Source organism: Sylvia atricapilla, chromosome 8 (genome assembly GCF_009819655.1).
Source record: "Sylvia atricapilla isolate bSylAtr1 chromosome 8, bSylAtr1.pri, whole genome shotgun sequence".
Taxonomy (NCBI): domain Eukaryota; kingdom Metazoa; phylum Chordata; class Aves; order Passeriformes; family Sylviidae; genus Sylvia; species Sylvia atricapilla.
The window spans coordinates 12,759,977-12,780,794 of NC_089147.1; the positions used below are offsets into that span (position 1 = coordinate 12,759,977).

Here is a 20,818-nt window from a genome sequence, read left to right on the forward strand (position 1 = left end):
AAAAAGAAATCAGAATAAGTTGTAGCATGTGCTTTGGTTTTACTGTCATCCCATGTGTGTTGGGCAAGGATGGTGTGAAAATGTGTTTGTGGCTCTGCCTCCCCCTCTGTCACAGAGCTGGGAATGCTCGAAGACTGGGCCCTTCCCAGCTGGATGAAAGAGCTGGGCACAGGAGACTGCTTGGCAAATAGCTGAATTCATGATGTTGCCATGACACACAAACTATCTCCATCAGAGGTACCAGGATTCAGCAACCAGGTCTGAGGGAGGGGATATTCCAGCAAAGTTTAAAAACATGTTTTCATCATGCAGCTGCAGAAAAAAGTATTGATCTGTCCTCTCTACTCTGTTTCCTCACAACTGCCTGAAGACATGAATCACCAGCCCTGAGTACAATATCGAAATAATGGAGTAACACCTGTAATGGGGGTATCTGCCCCAAATGTGCTGCCAGAGTCGCAGTGATGTCAGCCTGTCCATTCTTGATCTGAGGAGATGGATGCTTTGTTTGCTTGGAGGAAGCTCCAGTTACTTAGATAGGCTTATGAGAAATGTCAAGGGGCTGTGGCTCGTTCCAGTTGATGCAGCCAGTGCTGTGCTGTAGGTGCTGTCAGGGTGGGCTCAGGGAGCTCTGTCTCTTCCCAGCTGTATGTCTAATCAAAGGAAAGTTTATCAGGAACAGTAGCTATGCTGGTAACTAGAGAACATTTACTGTCCCTCTCACAAGTCCAGTTTCCTGTGTCTCTGGTTAGCTCATGTGTCAAAAAGGCTCTCATTTTCCAGATATTGTGGAGTAGTAGAAAAATAGAGATGAGATCTGAAGCATGAATGAGCTAATAGTTTAGTTTTATTCAAAGAGACATCAAGGAAACAAAATCTAGGGCTTGAGAGGTAAGAGGAATAACTGTCTCCCCCAAAAGAAACATGTAGATTAATCCTAATTCATTTATTGCCTCAGCAGAGACTTGGGATAATGAAGGCTGAGGTTGATACCTTTTTTTCAGCCTTTTTCCTAATGGTGCTTCAGCTTGTTTCCTTAGAGAGTTAAAAGGAGATCTGTGGTGATTTTCTAAGATGGAGAGGCAACTACAGAAAGAAATAAATCGATTGAGAGTATTTTGTGAGCAGCTGAGTTTGTGTTCCACACAGCTGTTCCCTGGTGGAGTGTTAAAAAGATACACAGGTTGCTGATCAGAAAGGCCTACAGTTTCTCTAGAAAGGCTCTGCTGGAGCTGTTGATGAACCACTTCTGCTTTTCAGAGGAGATGCCAGTGTGCTCCTGCCCAGGTTCCTGTCTGGCAGCATCACCATGGTTGGTGAGTTCAGAAAGACCAGGGTTTCCTTGGAGAAGTGTTTTGTTTGGCAATGATGTAGTATGGGATGAAGTTGGTAGCATAGTCAATTTCTGAGGAGGCTTAGAAGGAGAATGCAGCAGCTTCAGGGACAGAGTGGGGCACTGGGAAGCTTTGCAGAGCTTTTACCTTCTGAGAATATGTGCAGGTGTACTTTTAAGAGTTTTCCCTGGGAAGTGCCTTTACTGTCCTGAATCAGAGGAATTCCTTGTTCCAGATGATGCTCTGGTGTCACTCTCACAATTTTGTTCATCACCTAACTGCCTATTGCTCCCTCCAACTCTAGCTCACTCCCCAGAATTGCCTTGTCAGTCACTGCTTTCTTCATTTGCTGTACCTTTTGATTGCTTATTCCTATCTATAGCTCAATCAATCATTCCTTTCCTAAAGGATAGAGAAGAACTACATGCATTGAATGTTGTATCATGTTGTTGTTGATGTTTGCCACTGGTAAAATACTGCTTGGAGATTTTGATAACTACTTTGTTGACTTTAGTTATCTGTTTAAGACCATTACAGGTTTGGTTATTACATTTTTAATGCTGTTAGTTTAATGGGAAAAATTAACTCTTGGGATTCTGGTGCTTTTTAGGTTATTAAGAGAAACAGGAACCTTCTGTAACGGGTACTATGATTTCAGTGTTCTGACAGTCTTGTTTCATCTGAAGTCTTTGCCTTTTTAATTTATTTTTTAATTTTTTTTTTTTTAGAATTTTATATATTTTCTTTCTCCTCTCAGATTAAACTTCTGTATCCCACAGTGTGTATATATGCTGGTGATTACTGGGCAGCATAGATAATGTGTATTAATATATATCATGAGGCCCACATATGTGTTAGATCTCTCTTCTCAGGAAAAGCACTCTGTCCTCTAATGACTTTACTGTGTAACTTGCACATTTTCAGCTAAATTTGAAATATTCAAGTGTTGGAGGCAGTTGACCCATTGAACCCATAGTAACCCTCATTGCAGTCAAGGGTTGTATTTATTTATCTTAGGACCAGTTTAAGACAGCAGCATTATGATATCCCACTCCTAAGGGGAAGGGAGCACCCAGGATTTGTAGGTGCTCATGGGTGAAAGGAATGACAAAAGTCAGAGGGTCCACAGCAGCTTACAAACTTTTATTAGTTTTGCACTTGGCATGAAACTTGGTATGCTAATCCCTGACCTTCTAGTATAAGCACACAGCAGTGGGGTTTGGATAAAGGGGTAGGGTAAAAAGGAAGAGAGAAAGAGATGAATTAAAGAGAGGAAGAGAGAGAGAAAGGAAGAAAGCGAGAAAAGGAGATCACTGGTCCTGGCAGCAGCACTGATGGGGTGTTCCAGTGTTCTGGGGCACACATGTACCTGGGCTTTGTGGGGTATCTTTTTATACATGTGCTTTTCCCACTTTGAAAACAGGACTCTTGCTTTCTATGGAAATCAGTTACTGTGTGCACTCCATTCTTCCAGACCTTTCTGAAAATGGGTTGAAGGGTCTTGGATGGTCTTGATCTCCCCCATACAGTCCATGTCCACTTCTTGACCTCATTCCTGCACTTGAGCTGTGCTGTGCTTATCTCTGGGAGCCAGAACGAGGATGTTTGCCCCAGAAAAGTGCTGCCCTTACCTCCACATAGCCCCTTCTCCAGCCACATCCAGTTCTTTCTCACAATGTGTTATTACCAACAATCCCTGGCTGTTATTGCCAACAATCCTTGGTCAGCTTCAGGACTGTCCAGCTGTCTCAGTGTTTGAAACATGCACATTAGCCCCTTATCATCTGGGCTTCTGCAGACATGCAGTGAGTGTAAACACGCTGCCAGAGAAACCCTGTGATTTCCATCTGTCCTGATTGCCTTTTAGATGTAATTTAATGATGTGATTAAACAGTAACATTTTAAGTACATGGGAAGGTCATTTGCAGGAAGAGGAGAGGCCACATGGTAGGAATGACTTAGTTGAACAAGTCCATTACTTTTGCATGGAGCAAAGGGAAGGTGTGTGTCCCAGATGAGCAGCTCCTCTGACATGTGAGAGCAGTGAGCTTGCTTAAAAAAGTAGCATTTTGAGCCACAAGGGTAATAATGAACAGATTTTTTGCAGTACCATATGGTGTTATTAACAAACAAATCATATGTTAACTTGACAGCTCTACCTTCATGCTAACTTAATCTGCAGCAAACATTAATTCCCCTGAAATAAAATCTGGAGCAATACTAAGCTTTGGGACTGTATCCAGAGCAGTAACAGTAGCACAGAAGTGATGAATTTGAGGCTTTCTAACCTCCAATACATGTGCTCCTGCAATTTATTGGTTTCCTATCAGCTTTGCAAAAACATAGCAAACCAAAACCCTGTTGGAGCAGATGGAACAGGGAGTGTTCATGCATCTGCCTAACAGGACTGCAGGGAGAGGAGCTGCTGTTTGAAATACATTTTTCCTGATGCAGAGAGCTCTGATAAACTGATGGATATTTCATCTGGTGTACTCTGCTGCTGAAATTCAAACTGCAGCTCTGCTTCACTGCAGCCCTGGGGCAGGAGCTAATTCCACCACGCTCTGGGCTGGGGGATCCGAGGCATCAAAGGAGGGAATGGTATGGGGAGGAGGGACAGTGGGTACATTACTTTTCATTGCCTTCTTGTTTAACCCCCCAGCTGTTTTCAAATTTTCTAACTGAAATCTCATCTTGGTACAGTGTATAAATCCCCTGAATACGAATCTCTTGGATTTGACCTGACCGTAGAAAGATTAGTTTCCATTGGATACCCTCATGAGCTGCTCAATTTTGTGTATGATCCTGCATTCCCTACCAGGTAAATGACTAACAGATACTGAACCTGTCTGCTCAAGGCCTCAAATACTTGTTCTGTGAACTTCATAGGCAACATGTGAGGCCAGGTTTTCAGCTGTGGATGTGGAGCCTGTGGCTAGCCACAGATCATGGGAAAAGGAGAAGACTAATCCAGTATGTGGGGAGCCTTTGCACACATGAACCCATCTAAAAATAGCCCTTCAAAGCAAAGACAGCAGAGACACAATTGGATTAGGAGTGAAATCAGAATTGGGGGTAGAAGGAGCCATTACTGTCCAAGAGGTTGCTGGGATGTCTCAGAACATTTTTTTAATGATTTTAATTAGTAGTGTCGTGGTGTGTAAGACATCCTGAAAATTAAGATGACAGTAAACAAGAATAGAAATGGGACCAATACAGTTCTCTTGTCAAGATGAATCAAATGTTGAAAGCATTTGATTTAGTAACTTTGATTTTATACCTTCGCACTAAGTTAATGGTGCAGAATTACTAAATTCCTGTATTTTGTCTTTTGGTGGGAGAGGTAAAAAGGACATTGTTTGTTTTGAACAAAGCTTTTGATCTTACTCTGCACCTTCAAGTTCTTTCCACTTGTGCCTTTGCTGGATTTTGCTTCTTTGGCTCCTTTGGAGTTTCTTTACAGAAGACTGGACCCAAGGGTCTGTTGGTTTGTTCCAGTTTCAGTCTGGCAGCCTCCTTCCTTCCCTCCTCTCAGGGTGTTTTACACTGAGAGTTGCTGCTGACTGTGTCCTGGCCTGTAACCAGGCATGGCCCCTCACAGACCTGTGATGAGAGCTCTGTTAAATCCACTGCCTTCATCCCAGGGAGGGGACAGAAGGGATGTCTCTGCGGGAAGGCTGTGTTCTCCAGATGCAAGCTGCTAGGTAATTGAGACAGTTTTGCTGGAGTCAGAACCGGGCATGTCCAAAGTATTGTGCCATGGTTACACACCCCATCTGGCCTCACCTGTGACAGAGCCATGGGAAAGCTGAGAGAAATTCCTTTATCACACCTCAGTGTTCCCTGCAGCCTGACAGGAGTGTCAGGTTTGTGACCCTGTGGAAGAGTCCCACAGCTCCCCTGGTATAGGCACAGCTCAGCCTCTCAGGTTAAATGCTTTTGGGGCTGTGGGGAGCAGGTCAGGTGTCTCTCGTGCCTGGGGATGCTGGGCTCTGGTTGCTCACCTGCTGCCAGCTAAAAGGGACTGTAGGAACCCCATCTGCATCATAACAGCAGCTCTGTTCTGATGCCCCATGCCAAGTGATCAATGCTGTTCTAGAGCTGTTCTAGCTCCTGTTAAAATGGTCACCCCTTAATGCACTTGCCTTTTCATATCCAAAATTGCTTTCTCAACAGAGGCCTGGTGTTTGACACCCACTATGGAAACCTGCTGAAAGTTGACGCCTATGGGAATCTCCTAGTATGTGCACATGGCTTTAACTTCCTCAGAGGGTGAGTGCAGATTCTTGCCTGTTCTTTTTGATTTCATACACTCTATTGTGTCAATTCTCCTCGGCGCACCCACTGTGTATGGAGTCACAGGAACTCTACTTAGAGCAGATGCTGTGTTGGTGTTCCTACAGCTCCAGGATTAGCTGTGGATGACTTGAGGGTCTCAGATACAGCAACATCCCAGATGTTCACAAGGGAAAGGGCTATGCCACCACAGGCACATCTGTAGTGTGCCGGGAATAGAGGAATGTGTGCTGTAGAGAAGAGTTGATGGAATTATTCAGGCATTGTTTGCCTGTTCTGGCACAGTTTAATGTCAGCAGCTTGTCAGTCAAGACAAAGCCATTGCACGAGGACCTGTGCCCCTTGAGATTGTCAGCTTCACAGCCATTGCTAAGAAAGTTTGAGGGCCTGAGCTGGCTTAGGGTAGGAACAATCTTGCTCTACCCCTTTGTGTTTCTGACCTTTAAGGGTGTCAGAACAGCACTACGTGCCATTTCCAGCAGCCTTCCCTGGCTGCTTGTGTTTCTTGTCCCAGAGAAGGTGCTTTAGGAAGCAGAGAGGACTGCAGTGCCATGTTCCTGATGTGTTCCAGCAAATCCCCCTGCTGCAAGGGCATATGAATGGAAGGCAAGGCAAGCTTAGGGGCCCCAGGGTAACAAACTTCATCATTGCAAGCCTCTAACTCCTTGCATCAGGACTCCAAAAATTAGAAAAAACCCTTTATATGTGCACTCAAGTTCTTCTTTGAGCCTAAAATGATCTTTAGTAGCTCCAGAAATTAAGGAGACCACAATAATTATATGAGTTCAGTCATTGCCACCCTGCTGATGAATTGCAGAGGGCCCCAAGCAAGCCTCCTGCAGCAGAGCCCTGCATGCCTCTGGCTGAGATATAATGGGAGAGTGCAGAGCAACACATGGAAAGTGGGGAGGAGTTTAAGATAATCAAACAAAGTGCAGATGATTTAAAGCATCCTCCTAGCCAGCAGCATGGGGCTTAAGGTCGAGCTGTGGACTCTGGACCACTCTGTGTCCCTGTGTGGGCTCTGCTCAGTTTGCTGACTCAGCAGTGAGGGCTTTGTCCTGGCTCTGCCAGAGTCAGCGCAGCCCAGGGAACACCCCTGGATGCACCTTTGCTCTTGTGCCAACAGTGCATGTGGAGAAGCTGGGTGCTGATTAAAGCACAGCAGAGTTTGGTTAGTGGACTCTGCTACAACTCCGTTTTGCAGGTCAGCACATTTTATCTTCATTACGTTTTGTGGTTTCACTCTTCTCCACTTTATTTATTCTCAGGCCTGAAACACGGGAGCAATATCCAAATAAATTTATCCAGAGGGATGACACAGACAGATTTTACATTTTGAACACATTATTCAATCTACCAGGTGAGTCTAATGTAAGCCAACACAGGCCTCTTTCTGGGCCTTTTAAAGCCAGTAAAGCTTTGCTGATGTCGCACTCTGCTTTTCTGTTTGGGTCTTTTTTACATGAATTTTCTTCCTTTGGGCACACGGTCTAAAGTTAGCTGGCTGCATGATGTTATCCTTGTCTCATAATCTCACTCTGTTTCCTTGCAGAGACCTACCTGTTGGCTTGCCTGGTCGATTTCTTTACTAACTGTGACCGATACACGAGGTTTGTATTCCCTCCACTTTGAGACGAGGATGGAACAGTAAGATTGTTATTATTTTATACAAGAGCAATACAGCACAGATGGAGCTGCTCTTAATATCAGAGGAGGCCCTTCAAGTGGTTTTGGTGGGCCTCCTATAATTTTGTGGTGCTAACTTGATCTGCGTGTACAGCAGAGGCAGGTTATGAAGGTTTCCTTTACAGGGTACAGCAGCACCAACATACTGACTGACATGGGTATCTGGGACAGCGTTTAGGACTTTTTACAGAGTGGTACAGGCACCATTCAGTTCATTTCAAACCTGTGTCCATTGGAGCCATGTCTGAACTGGTAACTGAAAGGCTGAATTTCCTCAGCCAGTTACCACAAGTGCTTCATGTGGTAATAAAGGACATTGCACACTTAGAGGTGCAGTGCTCAGTGTGGTATAAAAGGCTGTTTGTGCAGCATGAACATTTCCTTTGCTGTCAAAAACATACAGGCATAAAAACAAGCTGTGGATTGAACAGGCAAATGTGAGTGCTACTGTGCTGCTCATCACCTCATGTGATGGGTCATCTTTGCATATATGTGAGTGGAAGGCAAAGGTTTAATGTGATTTCACCTGGGAGCAGAGGAACTGTTTATGCTGGCAATCCATCAGGTGAAGTACATTTTCTCAGGAGAAGCATGATGATTGCTGTCATAATAAATACAGCTCTGTGTAAGCCTCCTTGATTTCTTCTGATGCAAGCTGTCATGCTGTCTCAAAGATACCTCCAGAGTATCTTGTAATTTCTAATGTTAATTCTAAGTGTTCAACATAGAAGCAGTTCCTCCTTTCAGCAGCATTATATTTAGTTGATTTCCATGACACTCCCTTCCTTAATTCTGGAAAGAGGGAGAAAGAGCACCACTCTGTTTATTCCCTCAGTACCATTCATCTTCTATTAAATGCTTTTTTGCAGTTTTCTGCAGTCTTTTTACCTTCTTGTAATGTGGGTGAGAAGTAAGAGTTACAGTCACAGAGAGCTGTAGTACTACTGAGGAGGCACAGACATGCTTGGGTAACACACAGCTCCTGTTAAACTGTGGTTGTAGCCTTCTTTCAAGTTTGAGCTGCAGTAAAATAGTAGATAAACCATGATGGTAAGATGAAAACAAACGCTCCAAACAGCATTTTGAACTGTCTCGCTCCTTGGTGTTTCTTACCTGCTGTAAAATCTGCTAAAATCTCTCTTCTGTCTCCTCACAGCTGTGAAACAGGGTTTAAGGATGGAGACCTCTTCATGTCCTTCAGGAGTATGTTCCAGGATGTCAGAGATGCTGTTGACTGGGTTCATTACAAGGTGACTGCAAGAACGCCGTGGGGTGTGTGTGGTTGTAACTGGGTTGGAGGGGCTGGTTTGTAACTCCTGAGTTCAGATGTTCTTTGCCTGCCCTGGGCAAGGGTCCTGCTTTGCCGCCTAGTGAGCAAATAATAGATTGCAGTTGTATGGGACTAAGTCAAGATCTCAACTGCCCTCCTAGTATGGGAACATATCTGGCTTGGCTTCCTATTCTTTTATTGTGCCCAGATTTCAGTTTTGTACTGTAATTCATGGGTTTTAGAGCGTGATTCAAGTCCACAACTTGTACGTTGTCCTAATTATTAAAGCAGTATTTTACTGCAAATTGTTTACATTGGCACTATCCTATGTTGTCTAAAAAGTACTGGCATTAAAGAGAGAAATAGATTAGCTGTTCTCTAATTAGAGAGAAGCATTTCATCTTCTGCACAAGCTTGTGCACAAATTTGGAATATAATTTTGTGAGCATTAACATATGTTTAAAGACCTGATTTTCTTGTTCTTCCTCATTCAAGCAGTCTGTTGGGTGGGATGGAGAACCATCACAGAAGAACTCTGCTCACAGTTGTACTTGTGGTGGTCCTTTTACCCATGCAGAAGTCAGGAATCTATTTTCCTTTCCTTATGCAGTGTTGTGTGATACATGTTGGAGTTGGCCTTTGACTAAAGCATTATGGTCAGTGTTGGAGACAGGTCGTTAACTGTCTTGTTTGGTATGGCAAATCTATTTTTTGTTTGTTTCTATTGTATTCCCTTTTGAAAGGGTTAAAATGCTGTTGAAGTGGATTATTTACCATGGTGAGGGAATCGATGGATCACAGAGTTTGTGATGGTCCCTGCTACTCAAAGCCTCTCATCTCTAGAGTCACTGGTTCAGATTCGCCCTGGTTTGTACTTTCACAGCATTTTAAAGTGTGAAAGTTGGCATTACTTTGTTGTCTCTTACATCATAAGTTTCCATGACCTCACTGGGTTCTGTTTCTATTTCAGGGATCGCTTAAGGAAAAGACCCTTGAGAATCTGGAGAAGTACGTGGTGAAAGATGTAAGTGTGAAGTTACTTTACTTGTGCTATGTGACATTCGGTACTGACTAAGCAGGCAAGAAATAAACATGCTGATTTGCTTTACTAAATCACAAAATAGATAAAGCTGTGATTTCTCTTGTAATAAGCAAAGACAAAGTGGAAAGTTTGGATGCAGCCTTTATTCTGAGCCAGTGATCCACATGATTTTGTATTGATGTGCACAGTTTTATATGTAAAATATAAAACCCACAGGAAATGTTATCAAGGTGAACACACTGGCAAAGCTCATGTTGTTTTTTTCAGTGGTGAATGTGAATGCAACTGTGTTCCCTGCCCATGTTTCTCTGCCCAAGCAAACCTCTCTTTAAAAAGCAACAGTTGAGCATCTTTTTTAGCCACACGACCAAAAAGTTACACTTAGCCATGAGGGACTGAGGGAAAAATCCTGAAAGACTCACCAGTGTCTAGTCTCTTGATAATCCCAAAATATGTGTTCAGCACATCTAACTGAGCAAGCTCCCGTGGTTCCTTTACTCCTGCCACCTCTGCAGTGTACAAGGCCCCTCTGGACCACTTGTGGAGTAAGTATTTTTTAGTTTAGATGAGCTCTGTGGTAGATTATTGCTTTAAAGCAGTTAACCTTGTTTCTAGTTACACGCCTACAGAATTCTTAGGTAACTGTTCAGTGAGGTAATCAGCTATTTTGGCAATGGACTGAGATTTCAGATTCAATAAAAATAGCCCCAGGAATAAATTCTCCCTAATTTGAGGTTGGAATTATAATGCGTTCCAACTTGTGGCTCGTGAGCTCAGATTTCACCTGCCTCTGGGCCCATTTCGGGAACGGACTTGGAGCTGGAGCAGATCGGTGGGAGCAGCACAGGGTGCCTGGCACTGTGGTTGGCAAAGGCACTGCAGCCCTGCTGAGCCCTTCCCCCTCGCCTTCCTCCCCTGGGCTGTGCTCTGGAGGGGTTACCTGGATGGACCAGCAGCTTTCCTGGCTCTGGCCAGTGCACAACACGTGAGTTTGCTTGCTCGATGGTTTGATTTGCCTTTTTTTTGTCTGGTGGTATCATAGTTGAGTGTTTTTCCCATGATGAATGTCTGTAACTTTTGTGTGTGACTCGGATGTTCCCCTTGGCTTCTAGGGGAAGCTGCCACTGCTGCTCAGCCGCATGAATGAAGTGGGGAAGGTGTTTCTTGTCACAAACAGTGACTATAAATACACAGACGTAAGTGCTGCTTGAATTGTTGGGTTGGTACATCATGGAATAAGCAGAAGCCAGCCAGTCATTGGGATGGGTTTTGATGGGACATCTTCTGGTGGAGAATTGTGTGTTTTCTAATCTGTGTGTAGGATGGGTTAGTGGTGGATGCAGATGAAGTCTAGCGTCACCTTTTGTCATCCTGGTTCTGGTGCTGAGCTAGTACAGGCCTGGGTTAAGTCCCTCTGTGCTTCACTCAGTTCCTCAGCAATTAAAAGGCTGTAAGGGAAAGTGATACTCAGTTTTGGATTTTAGCATCCTTTAAAATGCAGACTTTCAAGTGAGATAGATAGAGTGAGCAAAGACAGTTCACCAAACCATTGTCCTGGAGAGGTCTGAGACCCAGAAGGGGTTGTCTGCTAAGCTGAGGAATAAATGTGGTTACTTCCAGCTCCAGGTGAATGTCAGGATGTTGCAGCACCGCTAATCTAAAGATTTATGTGCCATTTTAAAGTGTTGCAAGATATGCCTGAAGCAGTGTGCAGTTTTTGTGGCAACTATGTTATTTGATTATAAAACCTACTGGTTTAATTCCTATCATTGTCCTGTTCCATTCTTTTTGTCTCCAAATCTTATGCTGACTTCTGTGTAAGTTCTACAAGTTCTGTAATCTGAAAAGATAAAATCAGAAAAGTATGCTTTTATAAACTACACAAATGCATGTTTAAAAGCACATATTTGAATGCTTTCTTTTTCTCTTTTAGAAAATTATGACTTACTTGTTTGACTTTCCACACGGACCAAAGGTATGTGAATTCTAGACTGCGGTTGCAGTAGACACTGATGTGCCTAATTATCTGTGTAGCTGGAAAGCATTTTAATCCTGCTTCATCGGCTGCATGGGATTAGTTGCTTTAATCTGGTTAAAATACACTTGCTGTTTTGTGTCCTGTTTGAATGGGATCAAAGCAAATACAATATAACAAAGAGAAAAGGGGCATCATCTGGTCTCAAATGATAATCTGTGTTAATGATAACATTATTTCAGTGATAAAACATTTTCAACTGTGGCATTCTGTAGCCAGATTTCTTAGAAATAATGCACTATGGTTTAGATGTTGTTAAAAAGAGCCATGATAGAAAGGAAATAGTTTTATAAAACAGCAGAACCATTTATGGCTGATTGTGCCTTAAATATCATAACTCCAAAGTTTCAGTCATGCTTTTGTTTTGTTTTTTTTGAGGTCAAAACTCAGCCCTGCAACTTTTGGAGAAAGGTTTATGATACAAATTTATACTGCTCTTTCAGTCTCCCAGTGAGAGGCTATCTCATGTTCAAAAGATGTATTCTCACACTGCTTTCAAAACAGAAGGCAGCCAAGAGGGAAATTCTGAGAGCACAGATACTCCTCACAGCTGATAGCTAAAGAAGCTGCTTGCTGTGGTCTCGATCTCACAAAGTGCAGATACATGGAGCAGAAAGGGCTCAGTATCCTTAGGGCAGGGCTGTGATTCAAAGCCACACTCTGTGGAATAGAGTCCAGGCATTTCTCCACTCTTGGCAAAAGTACCAGCATGGCCCTGTGAACTGAAGCTGTGGAGTTACAAGTGTCTGGGTCTGTGTGGGATGTCACCTTCAGGAACAGTGGCAGGGTGTCATGTACAGCATCTTTTTACATGGCAGCTGTGCCCTGACAGCGATGTTCAGTGCTGTTCTCCTGTCTCACACCATGTCCTCAGCCCCCACTGCTAGGACTGTGATGGATGGGCTTGTGGCAAAAGGGGAATGCTTTAGGAAATGGTACTGGCAACACAGCATTTTCACACCGGAGGCATGAGCTAAGGGATTTGATGGACCAGCAATGTCACAAGGTCACGGCTATGGACAGTGACACTCCAGTTAAACTCCCTGTAGTTTTTTGTGTCATGCCTGATTCTGGGGTTTGTTTTCGCCTTCGTAGCCTGGGAGTGCCCATCGGCCGTGGCAGTCCTACTTCGACCTGATCCTGGTGGATGCACGAAAACCCCTCTTCTTTGGGGAAGGCACTGTACTGCGGCAGGTGGACACGGTGAGTGGTCAGTGGAGGGTACCTCCGTGGCTGGAAGGGCACCTGCACCTCCTGTTTGGCATCTCTCGGTGACAATGGGCAGTGCAGTGTTTGGACAGGACCTACCTTGGAGGCTGTGGGCTGTAGTCTCGTCTTAGTGATTCCTGAGCAGCCCCATCACCTCAAAGCTTTGCTGGCTTCCCTACATACAGTGGGAAAGCCACCTCTGAGTGACTGAGACAGACAAAGTGTGACATAGCAGTGGTATCAGGGTAGAAAAGATCCAGACCATCAGCACTAACATAACACCTCCTTCCACAGGTGACTGGGAAGCTGAAGATTGGTACTTACACTGGCCCACTGCAGCACGGAATTGTGTACTCGGGAGGTGAGGCAGAAGCCCTTCTTGTTGTGTGGAGTGGCTCTGATGTGGCCTTCGGCCACTCCAGCTGTGAGAGGACTTGTGCCAGGCAAGGTTGTGCTTCCCAAAGCGCATTGTTTGTGCCCTCTGCACACTGCACCAGAAGCTCTCCATGATCAGAGCTGCAGAGTGCAGGGAAGAGATCGACCTGTTCCTCCTCAAATGTCCTTTTCTTCCTTGCCAGGGAGGGCCTGGGAAATGCCTGCAGGGCTTGTGGTGAAGGGGTGGCTGCAGCTGGTCCAGTGCAGTGTCCCCAGCTGTACTTACAGGTGCTGCCCCAGTGTGAACATGCTTGGAAGGTTCTGCCAAGCCAGGGAAGGGCAGTGGGTGGATACAGAGCTGTCTGTGACACCCAGGGCTCCATTACTCTCACATGGTGGGGGGAGGCAGCATGGCCTCCCGTGCTGCCATTCATGTAGGGGTGTGCATAGGCAAAGCTGCTCCTGGGTGAGTTCCCAGGCAGGTGAGCAGTGTCCAGGGCAGCCATGGTCAGGCAGTGGAAGTTTCTGGGAGGAAACTACACCTGTTTTGGCTCACTCTTCTGAGCCATGCCGTTCTTCTCTCAGGCTCTTCGGACACAGTCTGTGACCTGCTGGGGGCCAAAGGGAAGGATATCTTGTACATCGGAGACCATATCTTTGGAGACATCCTCAAATCCAAGAAACGCCAGGGCTGGCGGACCTTCCTGGTGATCCCTGAGCTGGCGCAGGAGCTGCACGTCTGGACAGACAAAAGCGGTCAGGAGCCGGGCAAGCCCCTGGCCAGGCTTTGCTCTTGCTTGTCTGATGCTGCACCCCTGAGATCGCCAGGGCTTAGGGGTGCAGGGGAGAGATCACCCTGGCTTGCCACTTCTCCTTTTGACCCTTTTCACTGGGTGTGGATGCTGGTGGCAGGAGCTGGGGTGCCTCTCTGTGGGCTGGCCTTGGGGTCCCAGGGTCCCAGGCCTTTCCTGTGCTCTTTCCCAGACTATTGTGTGTAATCAGCCTGTGTGCTGCCTTGACCATGGGAGAAGCTGCAGCTGGGTGGGGTTGAGTTGTTCCTCATCAATAACCGCAGGACCTCCTCCCCCTCTGCATATATGGAGCCGTGGCTTCTGTGTTAAAAAATATCTGACAAGACCTGGGTTATTCTCCCTGTAATGCCTGAGCCATGACTGCTCTCCCATCTGCAGGGAGTCCCTATTCACCAGCTGCTTCCTCCTCGTTCCTCCCACTCCCTCTGCTGCTCTGCCGCCAAAGTGCTGTGTGTTTCCCATCCTCCAGCGCTCCTGCTTTTCTCCCAGGTGTGCCCTTTGGTGTGTAAATAGGGCTGGGGGTTATGCAAGTTGCCCCATGGCTGGTTGGAAGGCTTTGGTGAGAGCTGCAAAGGTTCAGCCTCGAAAACAAAAGGGCCAACCAGAAACCAAGTCCAAAGTTCTGCCCATGCTATAGAAAGTGATTGACCTCTCCCCCTGCCCAGAGGCCATGAGATGCCTCCAGTGTCCCTGCTTCAGTGTCCCTCTGCTGCCATGCAAGGGGAGTGGGCAGGGGACTGGGTTCACTTTCAGCACTTCTCATTCCAGCAGTTTAAACTTACCCTTTTCTCCTTTATTTTCTGGATTTTCCAGCCCTTTTTGAAGAGCTGCAGAGTCTGGACATTTTCTTGGCCGAGCTGTACAAGTGAGTGTTCAAACGGTGACAACTTTCATGGTGCCTCTCCTGGCTAACCAGCGGCAGTGACAAAACCCTGGGGTTGGGTTAGCAGCACTGCTGCCAGAGCCTTGACTCGGGCCTGGGCTCTGCCCACGAGACCAACCTTCCCCTCCAGACCAGCCTCTCTCCCCCGAGCCCCATCCCACAGCATCTGGTTCTGAAAGACTTTTCACACCATGTATTTACCTTCTCGCCTGTAACTAGGCATCTGGACAGTAGCAGCAATGAACGCCCCGACATCAGCTCCATCCAGAGACGCATTAAGGTACCAATCATCAAAATCCCTTTTAATCCTTCTGGATCCCAAAGGGCTTAACAACCCAACCCCACTGCTCCGTCCTGAAATGCTTTGCTCTGCCTTTGGGTGGGCACAGCAGGCTTGGCAAAGCTGCTTTGTCTCAGCTCACTGGTGTCACTGGCTCTCCTGAAAGGCAGCCTGGTCTGGAATAGGGTTCCTTTCCTCATACCCACAAGCAGCACTGGCTGAGGGCGCTCACTGCTGCAGCGTGTGGCAGTGGCACACACAGGCTCGGAGGGGCTGTAGTCTCTAGTTCAGCCAGCCCTGGGGTCTCAGCCTAGTGCAAGTGTTGGCCCTGACCCTGCTGCCACAGGATACAAGCTCAGAAATTCTTGCTGGAGATCCTTGCAGGTCTCATATAGCCCTCAACTCTCAGGGCGCTCTGCCTCAGTGTTGTGGCTCTGAGGTGCTGCCTGCCTGGCCCAGGCTCTAACCTGTCCTTTCCTCATAGAAAGTGACCCACGACATGGATATGTGCTACGGGATGATGGGGAGCCTCTTCCGCAGCGGCTCTCGGCAGACGCTGTTTGCCAGCCAGGTGATGCGCTACGCTGACCTCTATGCAGCCTCCTTCATCAACCTCCTCTACTACCCCTTCAGCTACCTCTTCAGAGCCGCCCACGTTCTGGTGAGTTGCCATCCCAGGGAGGTGGGTAGGGGTCCCAAAGGTGCCCATGTATGTATCCATTATCTCTTCCACAGGGCACAACAGCAACTTTGGAGGGTTTGGTGGCAGTTGATAGACTGTAGGCCAAATGGTTGCATTCTGGGGTTTGCTGTCCCTGTGTCTCAGGGAGGCAGCCTGGCACCGGGACAGCCCTTGTCACCTCCTGTCTCTGTTCCATGTGCAGATGCCACACGAGTCCACAGTAGAGCACACGCACGTCGACATCAATGAGAAGGAGTCGCCGATGGCCACACGCAATCGCACCTCGGTGGATTTCAAAGATTCCGACTACAAGCGGCACCAACTGACCCGTTCCATCAGTGAGATCAAACCGCCCAACCTCTTCCCCCAGGCACCTCAGGAAATCACACATTGCCACGATGAAGACGATGATGAGGAAGAGGAAGAGGAGGAAGAAGAGGAGGAAGAAGAATAAGAAGGATAAAACCAAGTATTTCTGAAGATAAACCATGACTCTAGCAGTGATCAGGAATGGATTCTGTTGTTGGGGCCCTTGGGGTGATGGGTTGGGGGGTGTGATTCTTGCAAAGGCACATTTTGAAAGTATTTGGAAACTTCTAACAAATTAACACTAATTAGGAGGAGACCCTTGTTTTCAGTTTTGCAGACGATTCAAAAAGCTGATGGATTCTAACTGGGTGGTGCATTCAGACTGGACTGCCCACCTGTGCTGTTATGCTACTCCCATTACATTTTGGGATGCTGCATGTTTCTCTCTTTCCCATGATGTGTTTAATTTGGTTTTCATTTTGAACAGTGTCTCGTGAACGGTTTTTGGCATTTGTTACATTCTCTGTGGAGACAGAAGGGATGTGCTGGGCGCTGCAGGAGACAAAATTAGCCAAATCCTGCTGCCCATTAGGTTGCTGCCCTTAACCCTCTGCTCCTGGGTTACATAACCCTACTCCCCATGTTAGCCAGGGTGTTGCTGTGCCTTCCAGCACTCAGTTTACCTTCTGTTGGTATGAGTTTCTCTGTGTAAGTGGTTTGACTCCTCCAGCCGTCATGGATGGCAGTGAGATTCCAGCTCTTGCACATGTCCTGCTATACACATTTCACTTTGTAGCTACTTGTTACCCTCTCCCAGTGTCTCCAAGCTCTCTCACCATTGCCATGTGATGCATAATTTCCAGGGCATTTCTCAAACAGCTGAGCTGCACACTCTGTTCTCAACTCCTCCAGTTTCAGCAGTAAATATTAACCCAGGAGCTTGAAGCTGCTGCTTTAGCATTACATTCATTAGTCACTCTGTCTTCCTCCTCACCTTTCTGTCCTCTCAACTTTTAAGTGAAGCATCCCAAAACCAACCCCAACCATCTGGAGTGCAAGGACCTACAGTGCCAGGGGACTGTGGGCCACATGGGCCTGCCCTAAACTAGGAAACAGCACATGCCACAGGGCCAGCCCTGTGGTGGGAGGGGAGCTCCTGGCTGTCCAGCAGCTGCCTGGTCTTTGGTCTGGTGCGGAGCAAGCGGAGCTCATCGCCGGCCGTGGTGGGCAAGGCTGCGTCCCTGGCCAGGGAGGGTGAGGGCTGCTGTGTGGGGACTGGGGCTGTCCCAGCAATGGGCAGGCAGTCCTTGTGCCTGAAAGCCAGCCCAGGGAAGGCAGGGAGCTGGCACACAGCTGGGCAGCAGTGCCCTGTGGTTTTCCTCTGAGTCATGGGTGCAGCCTCACTTACTCCAGCCTCTGCCATTCGCTGCAAAGGGATTACAACGAGGGCCCTCTTGTAATGAATTTGACTGTTGTTTCAGTACCATAAACTCATTTAATTTTTTTCATTTTAAAGTACCTTAGTAGAAAATAAAAGAAGAAAAGCTACACCACCAACATCTGAGCAGGAAAATGCTGCTCCTAGTGGCAGTTGTTGAAGTCAATAAATGATGATGTTTCTAAGAAATGCCTGGTGCTTTGTGGCGTGTTGCTGAGATGAGGAGGGCTGTGCTGGGGTGGGTAGAAGAGATGGGACTGGTCTGTGGGGTCCCAGCAGGATGGGTGACTGGGGAACAGTGAGAGCATCTTTGGGAATTGGTCATGTGAAGCACTGAGGAGCAGTGACAGTAGATCTTGCTGTAAGGGCACACCTGGGCACAAGGCTTGTTATCACCATCTGCATCAGCCAGGAAAGCATGGGAAGGGCAGAGAAATATTCTGTCTTTGACACAGAGAGGGAGGAGGGGCTAAAATTTTCATGGGGGGAAAGGGAACATCTCTACACTGCCAGTACCTCCAACACTGTTTTGCCAGGGCTGTTTCCCACAGATGTTACCAAGGACCAGTTCCTGCCCCTCTGCCCCTGCAAGACACGTGACAAGGGTGGCAGCAGGGCACAGCACAGCCTGTTCTCACCAGGAGCTGCAAACCTGCTTAAATAGACAAGAATACACAGGGAAGGCCAGTGCTGCCACACAGCAACACAAGGCTGTGCCCAGTTAAGACCAGCAGCCCTGGGCACTCCTGAGCTCAACCCTCCCCAACAAACACACTCATGTCAACCAAACCAGACCTTAGGAGGTTCCTCCATCAGCACCACCACAGAAGGATATTCAGTATCAGGGCCAAAGTGCCAGACAGAAAAGCAATAAATGCTAAATGGCAACAGCTGGTGGCCAACACTGAATACCTGACACTTAAGGGATTACTAAAAACTCCAGAGCTCTGGGTCCCTCACACCTCAGTTTTGGGGTTTTGGAGAGGAGCTTACGTACCCACAGTGAGGCTGGCTGCAGGAAGGTCCAGGGAGCTGTTCCCGAGCCCTTTCACCAAATGCCATGCTGGGCTCTGCTATGTTTAAACTTCATTTCTCCAAGTATAGCTACTTGAATTTTTTAAGCTTTAGCTCAGCAGCTGGGGGAGGCATGCGGCTGCAGAAAGGGAGATCTGGGGAGCTCCATGCATTCCTCCTTCCCAATCAGTCACCACAAATAGCTCACTCCCAGCCCAGGGCTATTTCTGACTGTGATGGGGAGAAGAGTCTTCAAGGCTGGAGCAATGGAAAGTATTTGACCCTGCCTTCACAGCGGGAAAATGTCGGGCAAAGCCTGAGAGACACAGGCACTGCCTGGCTTGTACCATCCAATCCATCCTGTGCTGGCTCCACCATGAAGTTGTGATAATCACAGACCAAGAGCCAGGGTGAAGCTTCTTGCTCGGGCTGGCAATGGGGACAAGGTCACAGCCCAAGTTTCCAGCCCACAACTTCCTCAGGCAGCTGCCCATGGCTGATCTGCAGCAGCTGCCGCTTCCCAGAAGCTGATGACCTGGGGGTACCTGTCTCCAGTCACTCTGCAGGGCCTCTGGGAAACTCCTGCTGCTCTCTCCGCAGCCTGTCCCCCCGCCCAGGACAGACATGCTTTGCTTTTGCCCACCAGCAGTATTCTCTCCTGCAGCAAAACCTGGTGGAAGCAAGGCGAGCATGGGGGGAACAGGCCCCACCCCTGCCCCAAGCTCTCACCGACATGATTCCTGGTTTCTCCCACCTCCCCACCACCTCACATCCACCTCACCTGCTCCGTAGAGCCAGAGGGGGCTCAGAGGGGCTGCACGAACCAAACCCTACCAGAGACAGGAACCCGAGGCTCCCTGCCCTTAAGCCACAACCCTGCGGATATTGTGTGCTGGGCACTGCGCTTCTGACCCCATCACAGCCATCAGAGCTGCTCCCAGCTCCTCTTTATGCCACCTCCTCCCTCAGCAGAGCAAGGCCCGGGATATGCCCGACCGTGCTGGAGGGTGCAAAGCCCTGTGCCAGTCCCTGAGCAGCAGCCATTCCAGCCTCCAGCCTGAAGCCCCAGCACGGCAAACGTGGATAAAGAAATTGTTTAACTGCAGAGTCACCGGTCCACCCTGGCCCTGCCCGAGGGTGCTTTCCCTCCAGGAGACCAGCCCTGTGGGCCACGAGGCTGTGGAGCCTGGCCATGGCAGGAGGTACTGCTGGAGCCTTGGGGACAGAGCCCTGGGTACAGCTTCGGGCACTGCTCCTGCCCTGCTGCCCCAGCGGCCTAGAGCTAGCAGCCAGAACACATCCCACCTCCCTGAAGGCATCTGGCCTCTTACAAGCTCCCTTCCAGAAAGTCCTGGGCTCTCTCTTATCCTGCTCCTTCCCGGTGCTCATTACCATCAGAGCCATCCCCGAAGTTGGCCTCCACATTAATTCTACTTACGTCGTGCTTGTAGCATCACACCACCTTCCACCGGCTGCCAGGGACAAGCACACACAGGGGAGCAGGAGTCCTCAAGGACCTGCCACTCTGTCCTGCTGATATATCATGGGGGAGCAAGGTCCAGAGGAATGGGGCCATCCTGCACCACAGAAGCAGGGACAGAGGCTGCACTGGGTGCAGCAAAAATCCCCACAAGGTTTGAGCATCTGCTGCCCATCTTGCTAAACCAGGGTTTGGCAGCTCAAGAGCTGAGCATGACAAAAGGTGGGTGCAAGGAGATCAGCTGGGTGGAAGAGGTGTGAGGAGGAGAGGGTCTGAGGGTCTGAGAGATGGCAGAAGCACAGTATGGGCACATGGCAGGGCTGTATCTGACACACAGGAAAGGGGCTCTTCTCCACCAGTGAGAGCTGGAAGTGATGGTGGGCAAGGCACTAAGCACAGGCTTGCTCTCCTACTCAGAAATGTCTCTGTTGCTGCAGGCTCCACGCAGCTCCTCCACTGCTGAAACCCCAGCATCAGAGGAGAAGGCAGCACCCCCAAGTGCAGAGGGATGGACCAACTCAGTCCACCAACTTCTCCTGTCCCGTGGAGCCGCCATCATCCCCAGCCACTCCCGTCACTGGGGACCCCCATCACACCCCACCTGGAGGAACACACACTACAGACAGTCGGCATCTACACTTGGAGACAAACATGACCTATGGAGAGCAGG

The 20,818-nt window shown here is 47.9% G+C and overlaps 1 protein-coding gene across 7 annotated transcripts in view; it reads left to right on the top strand.

The window, feature by feature from the left end:
• Window positions 1-17,843, top strand: part of NT5C2 (5'-nucleotidase, cytosolic II) — a 61,018-nt gene extending 43,175 nt beyond the window's left edge. For 4 of the 7 annotated variants that reach the window (XM_066323654.1, XM_066323652.1, XM_066323653.1 and 1 more), the window contains exons 4-18: window positions 4,038-4,155; window positions 5,511-5,606; window positions 6,902-6,993; window positions 7,186-7,243; window positions 8,476-8,569; window positions 9,560-9,613; window positions 10,744-10,827; window positions 11,565-11,606; window positions 12,762-12,869; window positions 13,170-13,236; window positions 13,836-14,006; window positions 14,876-14,927; window positions 15,165-15,225; window positions 15,710-15,886; window positions 16,110-17,843. In XM_066323654.1, coding sequence (XP_066179751.1) covers window positions 4,038-4,155; window positions 5,511-5,606; window positions 6,902-6,993; window positions 7,186-7,243; window positions 8,476-8,569; window positions 9,560-9,613; window positions 10,744-10,827; window positions 11,565-11,606; window positions 12,762-12,869; window positions 13,170-13,236; window positions 13,836-14,006; window positions 14,876-14,927; window positions 15,165-15,225; window positions 15,710-15,886; window positions 16,110-16,361 — 1,526 coding nt within the window. In that variant the 3' untranslated portion in view covers window positions 16,362-17,843. The other 3 variants (XM_066323656.1, XM_066323657.1, XM_066323658.1) reach the window with 3 other exon arrangements.
• The last annotated feature ends 2,975 nt before the right edge of the window (window positions 17,844-20,818 follow it).